The sequence below is a fragment of the Temnothorax curvispinosus genome, unplaced genomic scaffold, assembly GCF_003070985.1.
Source record: "Temnothorax curvispinosus isolate PA1 unplaced genomic scaffold, ASM307098v1 QBEX01010159.1, whole genome shotgun sequence".
NCBI lineage: Eukaryota > Metazoa > Arthropoda > Insecta > Hymenoptera > Formicidae > Temnothorax > Temnothorax curvispinosus.
The window spans coordinates 37,193-59,880 of NW_020219939.1; the positions used below are offsets into that span (position 1 = coordinate 37,193).

The 22,688-nt window shown below is 40.5% G+C and overlaps 1 protein-coding gene across 5 annotated transcripts in view; it reads right to left on the reverse strand.

The window, feature by feature from the left end:
* The window catches only part of LOC112459823 (SLIT-ROBO Rho GTPase-activating protein 1-like), a 59,296-nt gene that overhangs the window by 27,484 nt on the left and 9,124 nt on the right, over window positions 1-22,688 (reverse strand). For 2 of the 5 annotated variants that reach the window (XM_025024158.1, XM_025024157.1), the window contains exon 1: window positions 986-1,127. The exons of 1 other annotated variant lie outside the window; for it this stretch is intronic. Coding sequence is in view for 1 of the 4 variants with exons in the window: in XM_025024153.1 (XP_024879921.1) it covers window positions 10,583-10,658 (76 nt within the window). In the remaining 3 variants the exon portion in view is untranslated. Of the gene's footprint in view, window positions 1-19; window positions 569-985; window positions 1,128-10,582; window positions 12,955-22,688 lie in introns of those variants that run through there. 2 more of the 5 variants (XM_025024153.1, XM_025024155.1) reach the window with 2 other exon arrangements.

The window sequence follows — 22,688 nt, forward strand, 5'->3', positions numbered from 1 at the left end:
CACGTTTACGATCAATTACCATTGAAATATTACTTGACGTTCACCAGACCGATCGACGGCGATCGAGATCGATTTTTCCGCGTTGATATACGGATATCGAGCCGTGATTTCTCGGTTCCGCAGCTATTATTCGCAAACGATTTCCACTGATGTATAAAGTGAGACTAAAACGTTCTCCAGATTGCGTCTGTACGCCGAGAAAATCGGGCACGATCACGATCGATCTCTTAGCGATGGTGGCCGCAGGTGTTAAGCGGCGGCGTCGATTACGCGAAATAGCCGGTACGAAGCGATCACCGTTACTGACGATTGCGAGAAGGAGAGACTCGATACGGGTCGGGGTTCCCGATCGGGGAGTATCGATATAGTATAGTGAGGCCGCGTTGTAATCGTTTCACGCTCACGCCAATCAATTCTTCTGTAATAATAGTTTATTATATATTCCTTAATCTTGTGTTATGTTTAGAATGCCGCCGATTTCTATTTCATTAATATGAATGTTGAAAATAAAAATCTCGACGTTCTCGTGATTATTTTTGGATTATTTCTGACTGACGGTAAATAAAATAATTTTATTTTTTTTAACAATAATTTTATATCAGACGTCTATATTATATATATATACACGTTTTAATAGAAATTGATTTTTGCATATATGACAGTTTAATTAATCTCTTCTAATGTATTTAATCCTGATTTAGTGAACGCTCGAAAGATCAGAATCAACAAACTTAATCATTCTTCACATTATTTACGCAGACTTCGACATTTCATTCGTTTATCCATCAGCTTTGAAAAATTCACTCCCTACTACGTCCTATATTTCACATCTCACAGACAGTATTTTACTAATCTCATTCTCCAAATTAACTCTCACGACCAACTCCCTCAAAGCTTGATTAATTGACCAGACTAATTTCGCCAACTACACACGCATCCACACATACACGTACACACTTTTCCGATTCTTATTCGCGATTCTCACAAAACAACTGTAGATATCCGCTGGATTATAATGGGCAGCGCGGAAATCGCTGTTTCGCGATTTCGACGAGAGCGAGATTTTGCGCGCGAGCGAAGCAGCCTGCGCTCAGGACTCGGCCGCATAAACTGGCCTATAAGGACAGGCAGTGACTGCTTTGACCGTCGTTAAATTAACCACAATTACCACCGTCCCCGGGGCCCACACACGCTCTTTCTCTCTCGTTCTCTCTGTTTCTCTCCCCCTCTCTCTCTCTCGCGCGCACAAACGAGAAGTGTGCAGTCGGGCAGGCGCGAGCGGAAAACAGGCACGGCGAGATGTCCCGAAGGGCCCCGTCCTTGACATTGCCCTCGTGGTCATGCGCTATACGATTTTTCCCAGTAAATCAACGTAGCCGAGACCGTTAGTTCGCATCGAGAGCTGGTTTTCAAGAATAAAGAAGTACGATAAGCACGCCTAGAAGATAACTCGGAATGTTATATTTTCTAGAGAAGGCAACGCTGATAATTGAATTTTTGTTTCGAGAAGAAATAGAATGCAGCTTGCGAACGTTCCTGTATGAGCTACCGTGATAATGAGTAATCAATAACTGATGCTGAGGCGCGACGAAGCGAAACTGCAGATACTTCGATGATAATAATAACGACAGTGTCGTTTGTCGGATAGGGATGCGACGTAAACTGGATAAAGCTGCACATTCAAGGGCTCGGAATCCTAAAAATAAAATTTCCAGGTATAACGACTTTAATTGCTTTCGCTTTGCACAGATTGACGCGAGTGATTCCCTCAGGAGTTGCGTAAAATATTATTCGTAAATTGTAAATTTTATCTTTTATCAGCCTAGATTAGCGATCATGTCCATATGGTGTATGAAATGATAATCGGGAAATTCGGCGAGCGCGAAACAGAAAAATAATGATCACGGATGACGAAGCCGTTGGAAATATACATCACACTGAAAATATGATATTATTGGGATAATACGCGCGTGAAACTTATGCGTCGATTGACTTACAGGCAGAACGACGCAAATTAAATTTTCGTGGAAAAGTGATGACAATGACGATACGAATGGGTGGAATAAACGCTCAAACGAGTGGACGTTGTACGAACCGCGAAAATTAGATTTGAACTGTGCCGAATAATTAAGTTTATATGCGCCGCCTATTCCACGTCATTGTACGTGCTCGTGACCGTGACAAATTCCGAGTACGATGAATGTGGCGCCTAAGCGCGTAATTTCTCCGACTGCAGTCTGTCCCTTTCTCGTTGTTACGTACATTGATGATTAACACATAATGTTTACTCAAAGATCTTGTCGTTACCGAAACTTCCCACGCTTAATTAAATCGCAAGACTTCTTAAATTTGCACAAATTAAAATAGTAATATCTGCATCGGATTAAAATAATTCACAACATAATTTATGACGATTATACTTAAAATACCTTGTTTCAAATTATTAAATTATAATCACTATTATTTAATAATCTCTATTATCTTTCTATTTTCTACGTTCCGACCTGAAGTCGAAAACGTTTCAATGTGTTAAAAAGTTGTCTTCTATCTGTGTCTGATTCTACATAAATATTCATTCATCACGAGCGCCAGCTGTGAATAATTCGCATATGACGTTACACTTTATAAAGTCTCGTCATATATGTATATCCCACGTTAAAAAGTCTTTTTGAGTTAACGTTTCAAGAGGTTTCAGTTTTACTTTCTCAAATACGTTTTCCGCGAATTTTCATCTATATGCTACTGAACTACTGAAAGTGTCTGCATCGTGAAACAGCTCCCGCGTAATGCACTTTGCGATGCATGTTTCCGGTGCAGCCCACGCATCCTTCAAAAAAGGCTTACGAAGTTCAGCTTCTTTGTGAATTATTGAAAGGGGCAGCAAGTGCAGGTCTCACCGGATGCGATCGCCGTTCTCTTTTTTAAATATCAAATCGATACTTTCACACAAGAATAACTACCTAAAGATATTTTCGCTATAAAATTAAATTTGCATTTTTATATTTATTCAAAGTAAATGCGATGGACAAATCTCTCTCTCTCTCTCTCTCTTTCTATCTTTATCGACTTTCTTATTCCTCCACGAATTGAAGAAAAGCGCCAAGTGGTTATTGCGTCGAGAACGACTTGCCTTTCGTTATCTTAACTCTAATTCTCTCGCTCGAATAACTGTGTCAAGTTATGTATGTGTGTGTGTGTGTGTGTGTGTGTGTGTGTGTGTGTGTGTGTGTATATATACAAATGCGGCCAGAGTGCAACCAGCACAATGGCAGGTCGAAGGATGGTTCGACGGCCTCTGAATAAGTTTAATAAAGGTCATCGATAGTATCGGTTGCGCTTTGTTGCGCAGTCGTTGCGTTAGACGATTTATTCGAAAATCTTGTGGTTGCGGTTAAAGCTTAAAAAATCTGATTTTTTACATGGTATATGTTACACAGAGTCATATCAGAGCGTTATTAAGGAAATGATATGCCATGCAAAAATATTACAACTGAAATATTGTAAACCAAAATAAAAACAGTAAATAAATAACAAGATTAATATGTGAAAAATTGTAAAAGTCATCAAGATTCTTATCGTTATTTCCTTAATAAAATCGAGAAGCTAACAGGAGAAACAGATTCTAAGTCGAAAAATTCTTTTTTACAGGCTTAACGAACAATTTGTATGCAATATAGAATTATGAATCGAGATGTACATGGAAGCGAAGTACCAAACGCAAATGACGGTCGTTGTTTCCCATCGTTCAAAAAGAATCCGTTTCAATCGCCGTTCGCTTCTTCTGGCTCGTTGATTTCCCAATAAGCTCGGCATCGAGTTCCTTTTCCTCTAATTGCATCATGCTCGCGATAGTAATTTACCGTTTTAACGATGTGAAGGGAAGCTGCAGCGAAGCGAGCGCGCGAAGCTGACGATAACGCGCGGCATAAAACAGCTGTTTAATTTGTCATGAGCTCATATACGTTCCCTGACGCGCGCATGCCACGTATAATTACCGGTAATCTCACGCGCAAAAACTCATCAACGACGAGTTTGTTTTAGTTTCGATATGGAGTAAAAATTGCGGATAATTGTCCAATGCCGAGATGCGATTTTAAGGCAAGCTGTTATTAATACAAATTAATCTTTATTAATTTTGCGCCTCAATTGACTCATTTACGTCATGAAACGTCAAGAATGTCGTAATACCAGTATTTATCACAATGCATACTTTAAAGGCATAATGTTTTACATGACAATTACGTGCTAGAATGTCTACTAACGGAAAATCCTAGGGTGTTTATTTCACGGGCTAGAAAATAATCGCGTTTGCAAGAGTTCGCGTGTGATAAATGAGAAACGGACTGTCGGCCGGATTGATAATAATGCATTGATAGAGTATTGTATATGCCGCGTTCGTCTTATCACCAGTGCACGTGAACGAAAGATGTTACGCGAACGATCTCGAGTTCAACTTCCGCTCGTCTTTTATGTTTCTATCACATAATTTTACTCTCACGAGTGTATTATATGCACTATATTCTAGTGTGATTTTAGATACAAAAGTACAAAAAAAGAATAAAGAAAGATACTTCAATATTTAGAGATCACGGGAACAATCTCTGGCAAGGATTTTAAGAAACCGTAGTTAATTTAAAAAATTAATATGTTCTTTCCTAATTATCAACGTCGAATATTTGAAATTGGAAAAAAATTACATGAAAGTTTATTCTTGCTAAAAGCAAGAAGCTCTCATTAATTATGCGTAATCTTTTAGCGAAAGCCATTTTCAATACGAAATAATTCAATAATTGAATTGCTAACTTTAGAACGTTATCCCTCCAAGATCAATGTTGCTATTCATAAAAAAGGATTAAAAATTAAATCTGACATATATTCGATATTTCTGGGACAGAGTTCCCCCCCAAAACGAGTGACCCAATAATACATCTCGGCTTAAATTCTCACACAAACAAGCCCGACGAAGTTCACTCTCAAGATTTGATAAATCGAAAATAACGTATTGTTAGATTTCTAAGGAAGCCCAAGAAAGTTACAACGAGCGACGAGCAGTTATAGGCCATTGAAAAGATCACGGATATGCTTCTACGAGCTGACACAGTTCCGCTGCCAGCGCTAATTACCGATCTACGGATTACTCGTAACGCAATACCGAGGGCGGCATTCGCGCGCCTTAATAATCCTGCAACGTGGAATTATTATGCATTACGATTCGTATATATACATTCTTCGCGAGGAGGAAGAGAGAGAAGAGAGTTACGCAAGAATGCAACGCGTATCCATTGTTACAATCGCAACGACAGCTTTAAATCGAGTCGGCCGGGCCGACAACGAATGCAAGGAATGCGGGAGGAGGAAGGCGAAACTTCGCGCGCGAGTTGTTGCTTGTCAGGGTGAAGAACGCGATCGCGTTTCTAACCGATGTTGATGGGAGAGATTCATCTTGGACCGCGTGTCTGTTACGAGACGAGATGAGTCGAGATGTTCATTACGCTTCTGGATCCGGCTAATGTTATTACTCTCATTAGGCTCAAGTTTCGTGCGCGATACTGTCGATGGAATTAACTGTCGGAATTAAGAATTAATTGGAGAAACTGATCCTCTCTCCGCTCTCCTCCCCTTCTCTCTCTCTCTATCTCGTGTGCTTATTTCTTTCGTCTCAAATTGCGAAGAACAATTCTCATCAAATGGAGTTCGAAAGAAGCTCTCACTGATACTATATTCTTGCTGATAGTGAATAAATTTCCTATACAAACACGTATAACATTATATGCTAAAATTAGAACTTAATCGCATTAATTAACAGCAAAATAATGTCTATTTAATTAAAACAAAGTTATTCTTGATAAAAACCATTTTGGCTCATAACATTTACGTTTAATTTAATCAGAATTTTTTAAAACGTAATTGCAAGACGTATTCGGAGAATTAAATTCTATAGAACTAAAATTAGATTATAATTATGGTAAAGCAATTTTCATCCACGGAAAGTAATTGAAAAAATGATTTTTTCGAGCAAAGTGAGATTTCTCAATTATGCCGGATAAAGATCGTTCTTCGACTCGCATTCGTGATGATCTCGCGTCCAGCTGTAACGCAATTATTATGACTTACGGCAGTTACGGCGAATTCTATCGCCAGACTATATCGGGACGATTTATCGGCAAAATTGGAAATTAATTGGCGAAATAACTTCCCTCGCTGAACGGAAATTCTTCGGATCAGCGCGAGGCCGCATTTAAGCGGTTGAACCAAACGCGCAATTTTGCCGAGCGCGGCCAAAGATCACAAACGAATTCAATTTGTCACGCCGCCAGTGTCGCTTTCATGCTCGGCACAATTGTCGCGCACGAAGCAATTAGCGGGAGCTTGGAGGAAAAAAGTCGTGCAACCGCTCGTCCACGAGAAACAGTCGTCCACTGACAAGAATCGCGTCGAACTCAACATCACGAAATTCTGCGTCACAAAATCTTCTGTTTCCGGCACCGTGTATAATGCGCCTTAAAGTATATCCCACGATTGACATAATTTCTCGATGTATAGCGCGCCTTGAAAGTCAGAGACCTCTGACTCTCAACGGGAAGCTTTCTATTTAATACATTTTTAGACGAAATCTCTCTTCTTTTCTATTTCTTTGGAGTCTATAATATATATAATATATTAAATATTCACCGATCATATAAGAATATCTATTTAAAAATTAATTAATGCCGAACGAGTCAAAAGCATCGTAACAAAGATAGGCATAAAAAATAAAAAAGCAATTAATACTATGAACGAAACGGATTATTTGCACAAGAGTTCGTGTGCAGAAAAAGAGAAACGTTGGCCAAGTAATTGCTTTTATTCGGTGATATTGGGCGAGAGAGCGACGATTATTTAACTCTTGGCTGGAAACGACGGTCGCGTCGATCGCGGATGAAATCTCGCTGGACTTTTGTTTCGAAGTGAGGTTGGCAATTTCGCGCCGCGAACTACTTTTGTTATCGACGTTCGCACGTGGAACAATCAGAAATTGACACCGGAGAACTGCGAGGTATACACACAGTTATCGTTAAATATTTATGATAAAGAACAAGAAAAAACATTCTAAAATTGTATTAAAATAATGTCCATTTTTAAAATAAAAAAATTTCTTTAAAAAATTCCTTTAGTTGTAAAGAATCTCCTATTTTTGTTATTAAAAATTTAAACATAAAACTAAGATCAAAATAGTAAAATCTCGTATAAAATTATACGAGATAACGTGAAGAAGAGATCTAGAGCCGTATAAATATTCTATTTTTCAAAAATATCAGAAAGAAAAAATTTAATATTTGTTGAAAAAAATATCTATTTTAGTTCATTAACATTTTAAGTTCGGGAACATTGGGCAGACGCGGGCGTCGTTTAATGGTTTACCGCAATATAGCTATTCAATTTCCAGTGTGACGAGATGCGTGCACGGCTGTCAATGTTATTTCATGCATTATTACTTTGATTATCATTCAGAGCGGAGATTAATACACACGCATACACATTCGAGAGACTCTTACCGTCCGCTCCGTCCGCATTTATTGTCGCTTTTATCACGCGCAATAAAAGGGATATCACAAGGGAGCAAGTTCTCGAACTACTATATGTTTCATTATATCACTTAATATGGTTGCGAAAGCTTCTTACTTGGAAGCTTCGATAATCTTTCTTTCGGTTTCGAACTTCCGCGACGGACTGGAACGATTTATTATGCATTTGCATTCAGCCGATACGCCAATGCAGTTTATTCGCAACGCTGCGCCGCTGCGCCTCGAAACCGCACGTGCGGGCTCTCATTTACTCAACTTGAAGTTTATACACTAAAACAGCGTGTAACCTAGATACACATTGCGCGCAATAAATAAAAAATAAGAAAATTTTTCCTTGCATTTTTTTCTCAAATTCGTGACTTCTATCTTACTCTCTTTATATCACTATAAAACTTCAATTAAATTTGTATAATAATATAATTAAAGTACTTCAATTAATTAATTAATTATATTAATATAAATTCGTTGTTTGATTTCATGAGATAAAACTCTTGTATAAAAGTGGCGAAAGTGGCGTTTGAAAATAGTTGCAAACATCGCAAAATATTATTTCCAGTCGCATACACTCGCAGATATCATGTTGTTTTTATTCAGCGCGTCTCACGTACCGAAAACGAGATGAATATGATATCAAATGAGAAGGAGCTCGACAGCGAAATTAGACGAACGAATTTTCACGTTGCGTCACCACGACGACGCATTCGCGTCGGTCTATTTATATCGTGCGGACAGGTACATACACGCGGGCCGACACATCGACGATTTATCCGATAGCAAACATCGACGTCGTCGTCGGACGCACCGGAGCGGCGTTACAGTAATGCACGCACAACAAACTTGGGCACTACAGTTTTTTCACAGCAAATTGCTCGAACTCTTTCTTAAACGCTTTGCGATTCAAATTATTTCTCTCAAATAAATGTGAATCAAGTATTTTGATCTCAATTTTATTTAATTTCATTTAAACGAGTCTAATACAAATCAAAGAATGTTTATCATTCGGTGGAATTTATGGAGATTCCAAAAATATAGTGCTCGTTATAATCGTACACTGATTCGAATATTTCAACGACAACGCGAAAGATTGCCACAAGGCATTGTATCTTTGATATAGAATTGCAAAGAATTAAGACGGCATTGATTTTTTTGTTCAAAATAAAATGTTTTCTAAATCCGTTTAAGAAAGAGCCTTGTTTATAATTTTGTATTAAAAACTCGTGGTAGATTCTGTAATTAATAAAGTATCGCGTTAATTTTTGTATTTCTTCAGCCTTTTCTGAAGATTCAGAGGTGCGCCAGTGCAACCCTTTATACAAGCGCATGTATTCGTAATATATGTGTCGCATCGTTGCACACGCATACATAACTATGGAGGAAACGCGACGCAACACGCACGCACCTCCTCCTCCTCGGCGACGTGTCAATTTAACGGCTTCCTGCTCTGGCGTCGAGTTTCGTTGTGCACGCACGTTTATCGACCGAAATGTTCCGCGTCTCTTTTGTACCATATGCGTGCATGGTTAAAGAACATTGCAGCATAAATAATAAAAGGAATAGTAAACAATACAGAGTAGCTGAACACGAGGCGAACGTGAACACGCAGGTCTGCCTTTTTTTTAGCATGTGTTAACATTTTCAAAGGGTAAAAAAGGCATCAGCAATTTGTTTTTCCGATACGACTTTTATCTAATTCCTTAACATGCATATATTACCTAAAAAGATAATCAGAAACTAAAATTCTCAAGCCAAATATATACATATTATGTACAATTTTTTTTAAGAAAAAGCCAACTCAAAATTTATTATAAAATCGATTGTTAAAATTAAATACGATATCGGTGAACAATCCTGTATAATATTAAGAACCTTGCTTTTATGATATATAAAATTTAAGATAAAGAATTCTATTCTTAACGTCATGCTTTTCGAACTCTCCTCCTTGAGACAGCAGCATTTTAATATTGTTTCTTTGTGCATAATTTATATCTAATTAACGAATTTGAATGTATTAAAATATCACCGGTGCTGAGAAAGCAATGGGACGTTAATTGAACGCGAAACGGAAAGCTTCAAAGCGCCTTATCGAGAGACTCTCGTAGTCCGTCTGTACTTTAGTTTGCATTGAGTGTAGTCATTACATCCCTCTCTATTTGAACTTTCGTAGCTCACCAACGGCAAAAATGCGTCCGCTAGCGTTCGTTAACCGGCAATTATAAGCGAAATTAACTACACTCGACTATATTATCCTTTTTTCCCTGCTCGTTTCGCTCGCTACTACGACTACGGTGTTATCAGTGCGGGTTATCTTCTAACTTCCAGCGTTTTTCCATGCGTCATACGCTCCCTCGCGTACTCCTCTTCCATCAGAAATTCTATACAGCTATAACGAACGCCCGCACCGCCATCCTGCGATATGAGTGTTGAGTATCCTCGTAGATCTCCCATATTGTATATGACATCACGCAGCATATATAAAAGCCATTCCCTCATAAATAAGCCTTCAGTCGAAAATATTAATCACAATTCCTTGAATTTATATATGCATAAGGCGACGGCGATCTATTGCTCTGACGTTTTAATAATTCTTTGTAAAAAGACTTTCAATGAAAAAGTTTAATTTCTAGCGGAACAAAATTCCTTCTTGTAAGATATAATTTGTTTTCTATGATCCCAGATATAAAAAGAAAGTTTAGATTAAGTAATTGAAGAACCTTGAGAAGAGTATCATGGTTTAATAAAAGATACTCGAATAATGTAGACACGTAAGAAAATGTAAATACGTAATATTTCGCACATAATACCTATTTATTTTATGTTAATATCATTATATTCAAGTATTAAATATCTTGCTATAAAAATTGTCTCATCGAAATTTTGATTAATTTCCAATATCCGATATCTTCTTTTTTAGACTTATATCGTATAGCTCTGTTTGTATTTCGTATCACCTTTAGAGTTGAATGCACGCATGATGATCTATTAGACTTATTTATATCAAAGTTTTCGTTTGACGGTACCTGGGAAGACATCCTTGGTATCGGGAGTGTAGGGATGGATCCAGCCGTTCCTCTGCTGTATGATGCACTGGAACATGATGCCGTGAATTTCGTAGATTTCTGTCTGTGAGAAAGAGATCCGAGGATTTTCCAGAATGCGGCGCCTCTTCCGAAACAAGATAGTTTCTTCTTATCACGACGAAGCGCACTTAATCTAAATTACGTATCTGCGAGATCTCTATCGCGAGTCGCGAACACAATTGCGCGGCGAGTCAAAGAGGAGTCTCGCATTTTAATCTCGAATAATGTAGATCTCAATGTACGGTTGTCACTCTGTCGTGGATTCCAATGTAGACGTTGCCATATCATTCGACGGATTTAATTCGATTTCCTATGGGAGGAACTATCCTGTATTTCGATTTATTTCCAGATTTACATGTCAAGGAAAAAAAGAACGTGAATTTTCTTCGTTGTTCAATCAGCTTTTACGTTGTCATCGATCTCCGATAGTTAGCGATCTTATGCTACGTCGCGTATTACGCCACGGTCCGGAAAGGGGCAGTCAGTTAAGCGCGAACGTTACGTATAAGTCGTAGCTCTATGGACGCAACTCTAAGTCGTTGAACCGTACGGCGTTCCATCGAAGGCCACCGCGGCCGCCGTCGTCCCCAGGACGATCCTGCCTGCGAGATTCCGCGAACTACGACGGTCCAGGCTCATCTTCCTCGTCTCCACTTCTTATTGCCCCTCGTGCACTTCAATCGGGTCGTCGATCTCGCCGAAAGAAATTGCCCTCATAAATTCTTCCTACCATCGATATACTTTGCTCTCCTTTCTTCCTCGTCGCGTTTTCTTAATTTTTTCTGTACGTATTGTAATCCTACAATGAATGATTTCATCACCTTCTCTTCTCTTTTACGAAATAGCCTCCCTTTGACTTGTATTTTTATAATGAATTAGAAGAGGATTCTGATTCTTGGTAATTATCTTAATAATTATCAATCTTATCTCGTTCTTAATGAATATCTCTTTCCTTTTATAGCTGCAGTACTTTTCAACTTAGGTGGTTCCAACTAATTAGCGACGCAGTGGCATATCTAGTTGCAATTTGACGCAATATTCCGAATTGGGCGTTAAAATGTTGCTAGTGATGGACATTTATATTTGTCTTAATTTTACACAACATTTATTTAATACGTTTTATTTCGAGTAAATAAATATTATTTGTGCGTATGAAACTAATTTCTTTTTGCCTTCTCCTCTCGAGAAGTCATTCGTGAACGGGGAACGCACCGCGGTTCCTGTCTATTCTTCTCTTCGCGAGAACATTGCTGTTATAATTTCGTTGTGGCGAAAACGACGCCGGGCGCAGTTCCTCTCGCTTTGTTAGTGGCAGGCGAAGGACATCACCTGTGGGCGCGCACGCAGTCCAGCGAGATGCGCTGGGACGACGTCCTTGGGAAACGCACTTGCCACGGTCCCTCTTTCTTTCCCTCGCGCCGCCGCCGAAGGGAAAGGAGAAAGAGAAAGAGCGAGGGCGTAATACTCGCAATTTCCCACGCTGTCACGTCGAGGTGACAGGCGAGCACCGATGAAACACACACTCGCGCCACGGAAGAGATCAGTTGGATAACTCTCAGCGCAAAACGTCCTTCGGAAATGTTCCCGCGTCGGAAGTTCACACACCGACAACGACGTACGACCACCGTGTCCAAGATATCGAATCGCCCCGTACACACGACGCCTCGCAACGCGGAGAGAGAGCCGCGATCAGAACAGCATTTTCCCGACTTATCCGAAGCTCGTTGCGGCTCGGAAACGAAGGCGCTGACAATGGTCCGGTATCCGCGATCTCGATACCGGACGCATCCCACGCGACCAACGGCGAGAAAATGATCCCAAAGAGAGATAGAGAGAAAGAAGGGCAGCTTCTCTTCTCTCTTTCTCTCTCTCTCGCTGCCGATCTCTCGGCTCTCGGGAAGAAAACCGGGACCGGTGACAGAACAGAACGGAACGAAATGGAGTGGAGCGGAACGGAGCGAAGCGGAGCACCGTTCCCCTCGGCACAGCGGTGTCGTCGCTCCTGCGACGACGACGACCACGACGACCACGACGACGATGACGAGGAGAGACCGGAGGAGGGTGGCTGGTCGGGTGGCTGGCTGGGATCGAACTAGATGGCTCGTCGCCAGGCAACCGGATTTTCCCTCTCGGTCTCTCGAGCGCGCGAGTACGGGTCTCTCCCCCTTCTTCCGCCCTCCTTTCTGGTCCCCGTTAGCTCGCTCGCTCGCACGTTCGCTCGACCGTTCGGCGTTCTCTCTTTCTCGCCCTCTCGTTCGCCACTCCACTCCGTTCTGCTAGTCGCGGGCTCTCCTCCACCCTCCCGCGCACGCTACTCGCTCGTCCGTTCTCCCCTCTTACCCCCCCGACCCCCGTACACATCACCGGTACGGCGCACCGGTTCCTCCGTCGCAATTCTCTCGCTCACCCTCCGCGTGCCGGAGGATGCGGCGGAGGATCCTCCTCCCTCACCACTTCTTCCTCGAGATTCTGCACCGCGAACGCTGCACGGATACTGCGAGAAAAATGTCCTGCACACCTTATTCAACAATCAATCGTCTGCACTCGCCTCACTTCATTTTTAATTTTGCTACAACTTGAAATTTAACTTCACCCGCGACCGTACGTTAGAAACTTGATTTTTCATCTTGCGATTAGCGATATCCATGGGATCTCGCGCGTGATGAAAAGTTTTGGCAACTTTCCGCGATTCCCTCGAACGAATCTTTCGCCTAGCCAGTCGCAACGCAAAATGACACGCAGAGGCTAAATAGTATGACTCCCCACCCGATACCCGGCTCCTCTTGGCGCGATAAATATTTGCCGAGTCGTGCGATAAAGCAGATAAGATATATCGCATTTGTTGTGTACCTTAATTGCACTGAATACCAGTGGCGACAAAAGTCTGTTGCCATACATTTTTGCCGGATATATTATCGTGCTAAAACGGCTCATCATTAAATCCTCGTGAACGCAATAATCCGATAAACTTTGCTCTTCGTGAAACTTGGAGTAATCTACGATGATAATTCTTGCTTATAAGATCGCAACTTTCGCATAACACGCGACCTATAATACTTTATTAAGTCTAGACGCGTAAGTTTTTATATCGTCTTTCTCTCTCTCTTTTTCTCTGGCAAGAATTTCTCGACCGATCCTTTCGGCGGTGCTAATTGCTCCTTCGAGCTATATTATCAACGTGCTGGCGAGGTGCCGCCGTGCCGGTCGCGGAGAAATCGTTTGCGATTCGCGCTTTTCAGCGTCGACTGGCTGACCGGCACTTTCTACGTTCCACTTGGAGGCGCGAGTGATCCCGCTGGTTTTTGGGCGGAAAAAATGTCGAATGAGGAAACGAGACTCAGAGAAACTCGGCGTCGCGTCGGTCTCCAGGTGCACGATGGAATGGACTCTCCCCGATTGTTCGTCATCTATACCGAAGCAGCAGAAAAGGAACAATACCGGCACGTAAAAGAGAGAGAGAGAGAGAGAGTAGAATAGAGTAGAAGTTTATTATGTGCTCCGAGAAGCACGCCCCAGGAATAAATAGCGATCGAGTGAAAGGAAGTAATTTAGCTGGGGCACAACAATACAGGCAATAATGATAAGAACAAATGACTCCGGAAACTAAATCTATAATACTAAGAAAAAGTAGGGTAACGATTCGAAAGGTAGTCTAGTTATTTAAAGCTGTGATTGAGCAAATAAAAGCACAGACACGCGACACGAGTAAGAATTATGATGTCGATCATGATAAAAATAGATTATATAGAACAATGAGTTATTTAAATTCCTAAAACAAGACTTTTTACTTCTAAGGCACATAAAATCGAACTTAAGGAGATCTAATAAATAAATAATCTTTATTTAAATAAAGAATGAATAAAAAATAAAAGTAAATCGTTGTTCGATGACAGATGCGCAACAGCAAATAATATACATGTAATAATCGAGTATGTAAGTATCTGCACAAACAGTGCTAAAATTACAGAGAGAAAAGAGATCGCGAGGGAGATAACGAAGAACAGAGACAGCGATGGGGAGAAGCAGATAGAGTATGGGATCAATGGGTGCTACTCCACGACCTCGCGCTTCCCTCTCTCGCTCTCTCTCTCTCTCTCTCTCTCTTTTTCTCCCACACTCCCTCTTGCCCATTCTCTCTCCTTCTTCCTCTTTCATTCAGACTCGCCGAACGTTGCGCTTCCACCGTGCCCGCCCTATATCGAGTGTCCAACCCTCGAAGCGTGACCGTGACTGTGACTCTCTGGTCTGTGAAAGAGCGGAGTGCGCGTGTCCGCGTTGCATCGACGCCGCCGCCGCTGCCGCTACTGCTGGTTTTTGTGTGCATTGCACGCGTAACGCGATTCGCTGTAACGTGGTGATGCGATGCATCCACCGTAACCGAGACTCGAATGAATGAAGACTGCGTGTGAAAATTTTCGCGAAAAATTAAGAACTGTCATCAGGATTGTTATTACTGATTTTTTTCCTGTCTCTTTGCTGCGCACAGAAGAATCTTGAATCTTTAAATTCTGAGCGGGCTTTAATTTAGCGGATTCTACTCTTCTGCGTTTTAACTCACAATTTAACCATCATAATTAAATTAAATACATTATAATAAAGCAACTACTATTATTAATTATTTTGATCGCTATTATAATTATTATGTAATTATATATTATTATAATTATTTTAATTATACAGATTGAAAATTTTCCTAAAATTATCCGCTAAAATACTCGTTGTATTTTCTAGGTTCAAGATCGAAAAATTTTGTATATTAGTAGCGAATGAAATTGCATGATTTTTCAAGAACTCGCGTAATAGCATAGATTGTTTAATTGTTCCATTCTTATCTGTTCACTTATGAAGTTACGGATCTAATCGCCCATGCTCTTTGCGTCACATCAATATAAGACCTGGCTAACCCTTCGGCTTGGTCAACAAGTGTCGAGGCCTTTCATCGGCCACTCTAACAACACTCAGGGTTGTCTTACCAGGCGTGCTTTAATACCGAACGCACTCTTCATGCTCCTCCGATATCCACCAGCACTAGACTCTCTCGACTTTGACCCTTTTAATTGCGTCGAAGCAAAGGGACCTAAGCAAATCCCGAGCTCTTTTTAAGTTATCAAGCTGCCGACACAAATTGCATTTATATTGTGGTCATTACCGTACGATTCATATCTATAATCTATCGTTAGAGCGTAACATTAATTACTTGAAATAAAGTTTTATATCTTTTGTGGCATATTTAAAGAAAAATAAAGATTGACTTATCTTTTAGAAAAATTTAGTAAGAATAAATAAGCTAGACGAGCTTACGATATTCAAAACAAATTGTTAATAACGTATGTATGAACGGTTATATTAGAATTGTCTTGGCAGGTTTACCCTTATTTCCAGTCGATATCCTTCCATGTTACCCGATATGTTACGCGTCAATGTATCTTCTAGCGCGATATTATTCCAACCTCGGCAACCTTGAACGCGAACGCGAGATAAGACTGAACAATGATCTAAAATTGCGGCGATGTTCGTGATGTCGATTGCGCGAGATGTTATTTCGGGGGCATGATTAAATCTCCATTAGAGCGCAAACGTTTGGGATTCAATAGACGTCGTTCTCGCGGCTGTAAACTTCTCCTTGCCAGCCTTTGTTGCCCGCGTCGCGGCCTACCCACGTGAGAGATCGTGCGGCGCCAACCGGCTATTTCCGGCGCAGATTTCCGGACTGATTTTAGTTTTCGTGCACGCCCACGACGTACGCCCAGAAACGGAAGCGGCATGTAACTCTCTTCACCGGAGTGTTCTTCACTATTCCAATATTCCAGTCGACCCTACTGACCACCCGCATTCACGTGACTAAACATCATCTCTCGACCTCTTCCCGGGAATATCGGATGACAAAGCTTCATCCATGACTAGTCAAGTTCTCGACGCTTTTCAAAATATATCACAACCGCCAATAATTAATCAATAATTGTCGCAGTTTGCTATAAATCATTTAAAATTTATTCTCTAGTTTTATATCTGGTAAATATATATAAAACATATATTTGAAAAAATAGAAAAACTTTTAGATATAGAGAAACATTTATGTGTACTAATTATCTCTAAAAAAAAATGCGTGTAAAAATAATTTACAATTCCATAAATCTATCGATTATGAATAATGAGATTTTAAAAGCAAGATGGATTTTAAATGACAACGGAAGTTTATTGCAACGATAAATTTGTTGGTGGTCTGCATCTGTGCAGTCAATATGAAGGATGAAAAAAGTTAGAACCGGCGTTAATATTGACGACCTTTTGCGAGATTCACTTAGTCAAAGTGCTTAGACTACGAGGCGAAACTTTCCTGTCGATGTAATTGCTTTAGTTTGAACAAGGTGTCGGAGCGGTATCGTTGCAATGAGAACGGCTTATCTCCTCTCATTATAGATCTCAGGGAATAGCCAGTCGCGAAAGCCCGAGGGCGGACGCGAAAGTCTGAAAAGCCGTTCGTTCGGAGCCAGATGTCATTAAGTTCGCGCATTCTCCGATTCCGCGATCTCTCGTGATCTAAGTCTAGGATTGTGTCCAACGATTGTGGCGCACACCTTTCAATTCCGGACTTTTATCCTGAAATAACTCGAAATATATATGTACAATGTACATACGGCGTCATTAATGCCTTCCACCTGAAGGCATAGTACATGTAACGTACACTATAGAAATCCCCAGAACACAGCTGGAAAGCATTAATGACGCCGTCTGTACATTCGTTCATATGTATGCATATATTTAAATAAAATACTTGTTTTTCTCAAAACAAAATTCTCAAGAGCTTTTTAAAAAATAAGTGATAAATTGCGCGCACCATATCTGGTTTGAATCTATATCTGGTTTAAAATGCACTGCATTTCAAAATTAGATTTACACTATTTTAACACTAGACCAATCAAACCCGTCAAAATAATGGATATTATTTCATCAGATTTCTTATTTTAAACTACAAAAATTATTAAAGTGTTTTTGCCGGAATGTATATGTTGACTTCGATTGGGATAAAAAAAATGATCATATATGCCAGTTTATTTTCCATCACTACTTTAATTTTGAATTTCTGTATATCTAAATATATCAAAACCTGTTAAACTAATGGATATATATGTGATAAAACTAGATATACATTCAAAGCTGGTTGTTCTATAGTGTTAAAAATAAATCGTAGATAACAATACTAGATACTCCGAAATTGCCGTATTTTTGACAGAAAATTTTAAAGATAGGTATACATATTTCAGTATATTATAGCTTGAAACTCTCTATTTGGAATGATTTTCTTGCCTTATATTCTTATATCTCCTATAATATTTTTTCGAGCACACTATCCCTATTTGTATCTCGGTGTATCATCCCTCGGCTATAACGCGATTCCGAGTCACATTTGGATCTCGTTTCGATGGCGATTTATCTCAATCAACGAGCGGTTCCGCCGATTATATTACAGCTTGATGCGTGAGTCTAGATCGGAATTTACGACCCAATAAGATGGTATGGAGTCATTTAATTTGACGATGATACACAGATGCGAGCGTATCGTTCCGACCGACGCGGCGTGGCGCAGCTCCCCTTACGCGCAAGCCTGACTTTTTATTGTGCCCCTCGAATCGGATTAAAACAAACGACCGAACTTGGTCGCCCCGGGGTGCATCACGTTATTTTCTATTAACACAGTCGAGCACGACACACTTGAGAGTTTAACACAAGCTGTAATGCTTACCGCAGCAGGGAAATATTCATTATGTCACTGTTACTGAAAGGGGACGTTTCTTATTAGAAATGATCTTTATCTGGGAATAGCGAATACGGTGTACAAATATATATACTTATTAAAAAATTGTAAATTATTTTTACACGCATTTTTTTCAGAGATAATTAGTACATAAATGTTTCTCTGTATTAAAGATATAAATATGCAGGATGTGTGAGGTAAGTTACTAAAACTATTATATCATTTAACTATTATATATCATTCAACTATTATATACCTAGCAAAACTAAAATAATTTTTCATAAAAATTTGTTAATTAAAAATGTAAATGTAGGATTATTAAAGTTTGAATAAAGTTATATAATGTATATTGTTGTGATGTATTCTTAAAACAGTACATATTACCTATTTGTACGTATTATGGATTCTGATTGCGATTACTTCATTACGGATTTTACGGATATTTAGAAATCTGGAAAGAAAAGTATTGGCAGTTCGTAGCTCTTTGCATAATTGCGTTTTAATTCAGCACGCGATGTATAACGATGCGGTACAGCCGCATCGTTAAACTAAAATATGCGAAGTAAGCGGCCTGGACAAACGTCGGGTGTCATTTACGTTTCGCGGCACAATCGACTCCGCGTCTTCCGTGCTACAATCGAGGAAACAAATATCGTTTCGTGGAAAGAAAGTGCACTCCACGTTCCGAGCGTGCGCTATTCTCTCCGCCTAAACGTGAGAGACTCGGGCAATTCTCTCGTTTCTACGAATACGCCGCGAATTCCACCGTTGGTCGCGAAAAATATGCCAATATCCTTTATCATGACATCGAAATATAGCAAACGGTGTTAGAAGTAGACTAGACTCATTTCAACACGACGATCCTGTTGGAATATTCTGTACATAGAGAATCACAGTAGAATCTTTTTTTAACATTTTCTTTTGCAAACGTGAAAATTATTTTCTTATTTAGCAAGATTTAAGAAAATTGATAAGTATAGAAATTTTTTGCATTTATGTAAGAATAAAATAAACGCAAAACTTTCATTTTCAACTTCAAGAAAGTTTCTATCAGCTGCCTGCTTTTAAATATTCTTTTCAAGTACAAGTTTTTCTTGCGACGGTTTCGAACAAGTTGAGCACGAGAATATTAATCATTTTTGCATTGACAGAAAAACGGAATAGACGAGAAACTTTCATTTTCGATAAAACTTCGAAAAAGCAATTCTCTCGCCTCCATCTTTTCGCTTCCGCGGTTCTATTGTTCGCTTCCACTGTTCGAAATGGCAGCGATCGAAACCCAGAAGCACGAAGCTTTTATATTCCTATCTTCCTTGTGTCTGTGCATTCAAATGCTTGTATACGTTATGCTATATAAAATGTCTCATCGTTCACGGGAAAAATATTATAGCATCGAACTTCTCGACGATTAATATAACTTGATAATAATTAGGAAAGGAAATACTGTAAAACGAAATTAAAATCCGGAAATTACTTGAGTTCTGACGAATAAAATCCCACCAATTCAAATAAATAAACAATAATCCTCTGTATGCAAATAATCTCAACTGACTTTAGTAAAAATTTAATTATTCGCTACGCAGCTCAAGATTTCTCAGGGGAGATTTCTCAACGATATTGAACGCTTTTATGCTTGCGATAACAATGATAGCGATGCAGCTGCGGATATTTTTAACAGAAGCGCAGTGACTCGAAAATTGCGTTGCGCAAAAATCAGAACTAATATCGCCGTGGAATTCATTGTGTCGTAAAATGCCGATCGCCGCACTAATATGACTTTCATAACGAGTTGCCGGTTGCCGGGCTATACTCGCGAGCCGGTAATTCGTTCGCACGGGTAAAAATGGCTCGTTCGAACCGTCTCATAAACAGTCTTTAAAATCTTAATTTTTTTTTTTTAAATCAGCGATTAAGATGCCGATTTAAAAATAAGCGCTTCAGACTGCCGTGTTGTAATCGCAGAATTAAATCAAGTTAAAACAGCTGTGTATAAAATCTTTGAAAAAAAAATCAATTTTTTAAATAAAAGCCTCTGTTATCGGCGTAATGAAACCTTGACATCATGCGGATTATTGAAACTTTTATATTTTCAACGTAATGATTCTCTTACGAGGAACAGAATCTCGATATTCGATTTTTATTAATTAATTCATCACGCTTTGTTCTGCATTTATCTCAACTCCTGCCGTCACCTGCTGTTTTATTTTATCGTTATTTCTCGCACGGAATTATTCAATGAGTCGTTATCTCGAGCAGCTGAACGTGCGAGGCGACTGCGAGCAGAGAGCGGCGAACGAAATCGCGACAGGCTCGCAGTTCCATTAATGCGATACGCGCCCCCATATGTGTGCATATATAGGAATGTGCAGGTGAAAATTCGACGTTTTCGAGACGCAGCACGCGACTAACTCTCGGCGACGCGACGACGCGATGCAACCGACGACAGCTGCGACAGCCGGCGCACGCATAATCGTTCTCGCCGGGTGCGAGAAAGAGTAGAGCGGAGATAATTTTCTTGCGCATTCAAATGTCTTCCCCCCAGCCCTTCTTCATCTAGCTCGCCCTTGTCTCCCTTTCTTTTCTACTGCCACCTCGAACTTGATGTGCGCGTACGTGCCTCGCAGATGAGAGCCATGCGTGCGAGAACGAGCACTTCAGAATAAATCTCACAGTCAGTCTATGAAGCCTGACTCAACAGAGTGTCCCTGTAGCATTGCAGGCTCGACTTTCGTCGTTAAAAACAAAATTTCATTTTAACAGAAGAATTTTAAACGCGACCTTTTCGTACCGCAGGAAAATTTAATTTTTTGCGATATAATATGATTTATCTTATACTCTATATGAAGATACTCTCGAGCTATGATTTCTAGCGAAACATCTGGCGAAGCATCTCTACGGTACCCTGTAAAGGCATTTCTATTCACAATTGACCTTGCCTCGAGACGTTTTTCGTGCAACCATATAGCGAACGGGACTTCTTTACAAAGAATATACTGTGTTGGTCGATTATGCCATCGTCAGTAGCGTCGAGAAAGAAGCTGACAGGACTGACTTGTGAGACGGTCGATTTGATAAGGCGTAAAATGCGCTGTAGTCGGATGGAAAACGAGCAGTCGAGCAGCGGTTGTTTCTCGATAATATGAACACTATCAACTCATCGGGGGAAATTAAATAGAGAAGCATTGTAATTGTTAGATATACGTCATATACGATATTAATATTTTAACGCAATTTATTGATTGCCGATGTGCACACTTGCTATATATCGTATCACCTGATGTTCAAATATGTCACAAGAGCGACGGCGACGAGTTTCGCGTCCGCGGGACTCTAATCCTATTTTATATATCGTATCTCATGGGATAACGATGATCTTTCGGCCTGACTAGGCCGTCGTAACGAGATTTTATGCCTTTTTCACGTATAGGGCGTGGCATCCGGCAGCAGCACGTCGTTGGCCGACCGACGAAAGAGAGGAGAAAGAGAAGAAAGCCGGAGGAACGTGCTATACCTGCGTTACGAAGCCGCACGCAGTCCGTGCCCCGTGGAAGTCGTGGAACAAAGACGGCCACGGTTCGAGGACGCCGGAAGGACGCCGGAAGAATGTTAAGACGAACAGTGCTAAAATTATTACGAAAATTTCTGCCCGATTTAGGGATTCCAGAAGCGTGGACGACAAAGAATGCCGGAAAAATTCCGAGTAAAGTGGCGCCAAGAATACGCGGAACATAAACATTTCTTCTTAGACTTATGCCGAGAATGCCGCGCGGAATCGAGATTATCACGAAATGCGCGAGTTAGAATCCTCGAGCAGGATAATTGAGATCGTTGGAGTTCAAGGGAAAAGAAAAAAATCACAAATAAAAGGGACATAAAAAATTCACGGTACGCCAGAACTTTCCGTTCGAAGGACGGTACGGAGTTGTGCGGGATAAAAATTGCAATAACGAGGGTTGCGCGGGTTAGGTTTCGGGTGAAGATCCGCTCTCCGGAGGGCGAGAGATCGGAATTTATGGCCAGAGGGTCCGCTGGGCGCGAAACACACAGCACACAGTGCGCACCGCGGGCTTAGGGCTCGCGAAATACGTTGCGACAGGTCGGGAAAGTGTGCCAAATCGGCGCCAGTCGGCCGATAGGCGCCCTAAATTTTCGAATCCCGGAAGTGCGGAACTCGAGCAAACGGGTGACCCCGGCCGTTGGCGTTGCCAGAAGTAATGATTTTCGGGGATTCTCTGCGAGGTCAACTCCGGATGATACCGGTAAACACTCTCCTGAATTTTAACGTCGCGA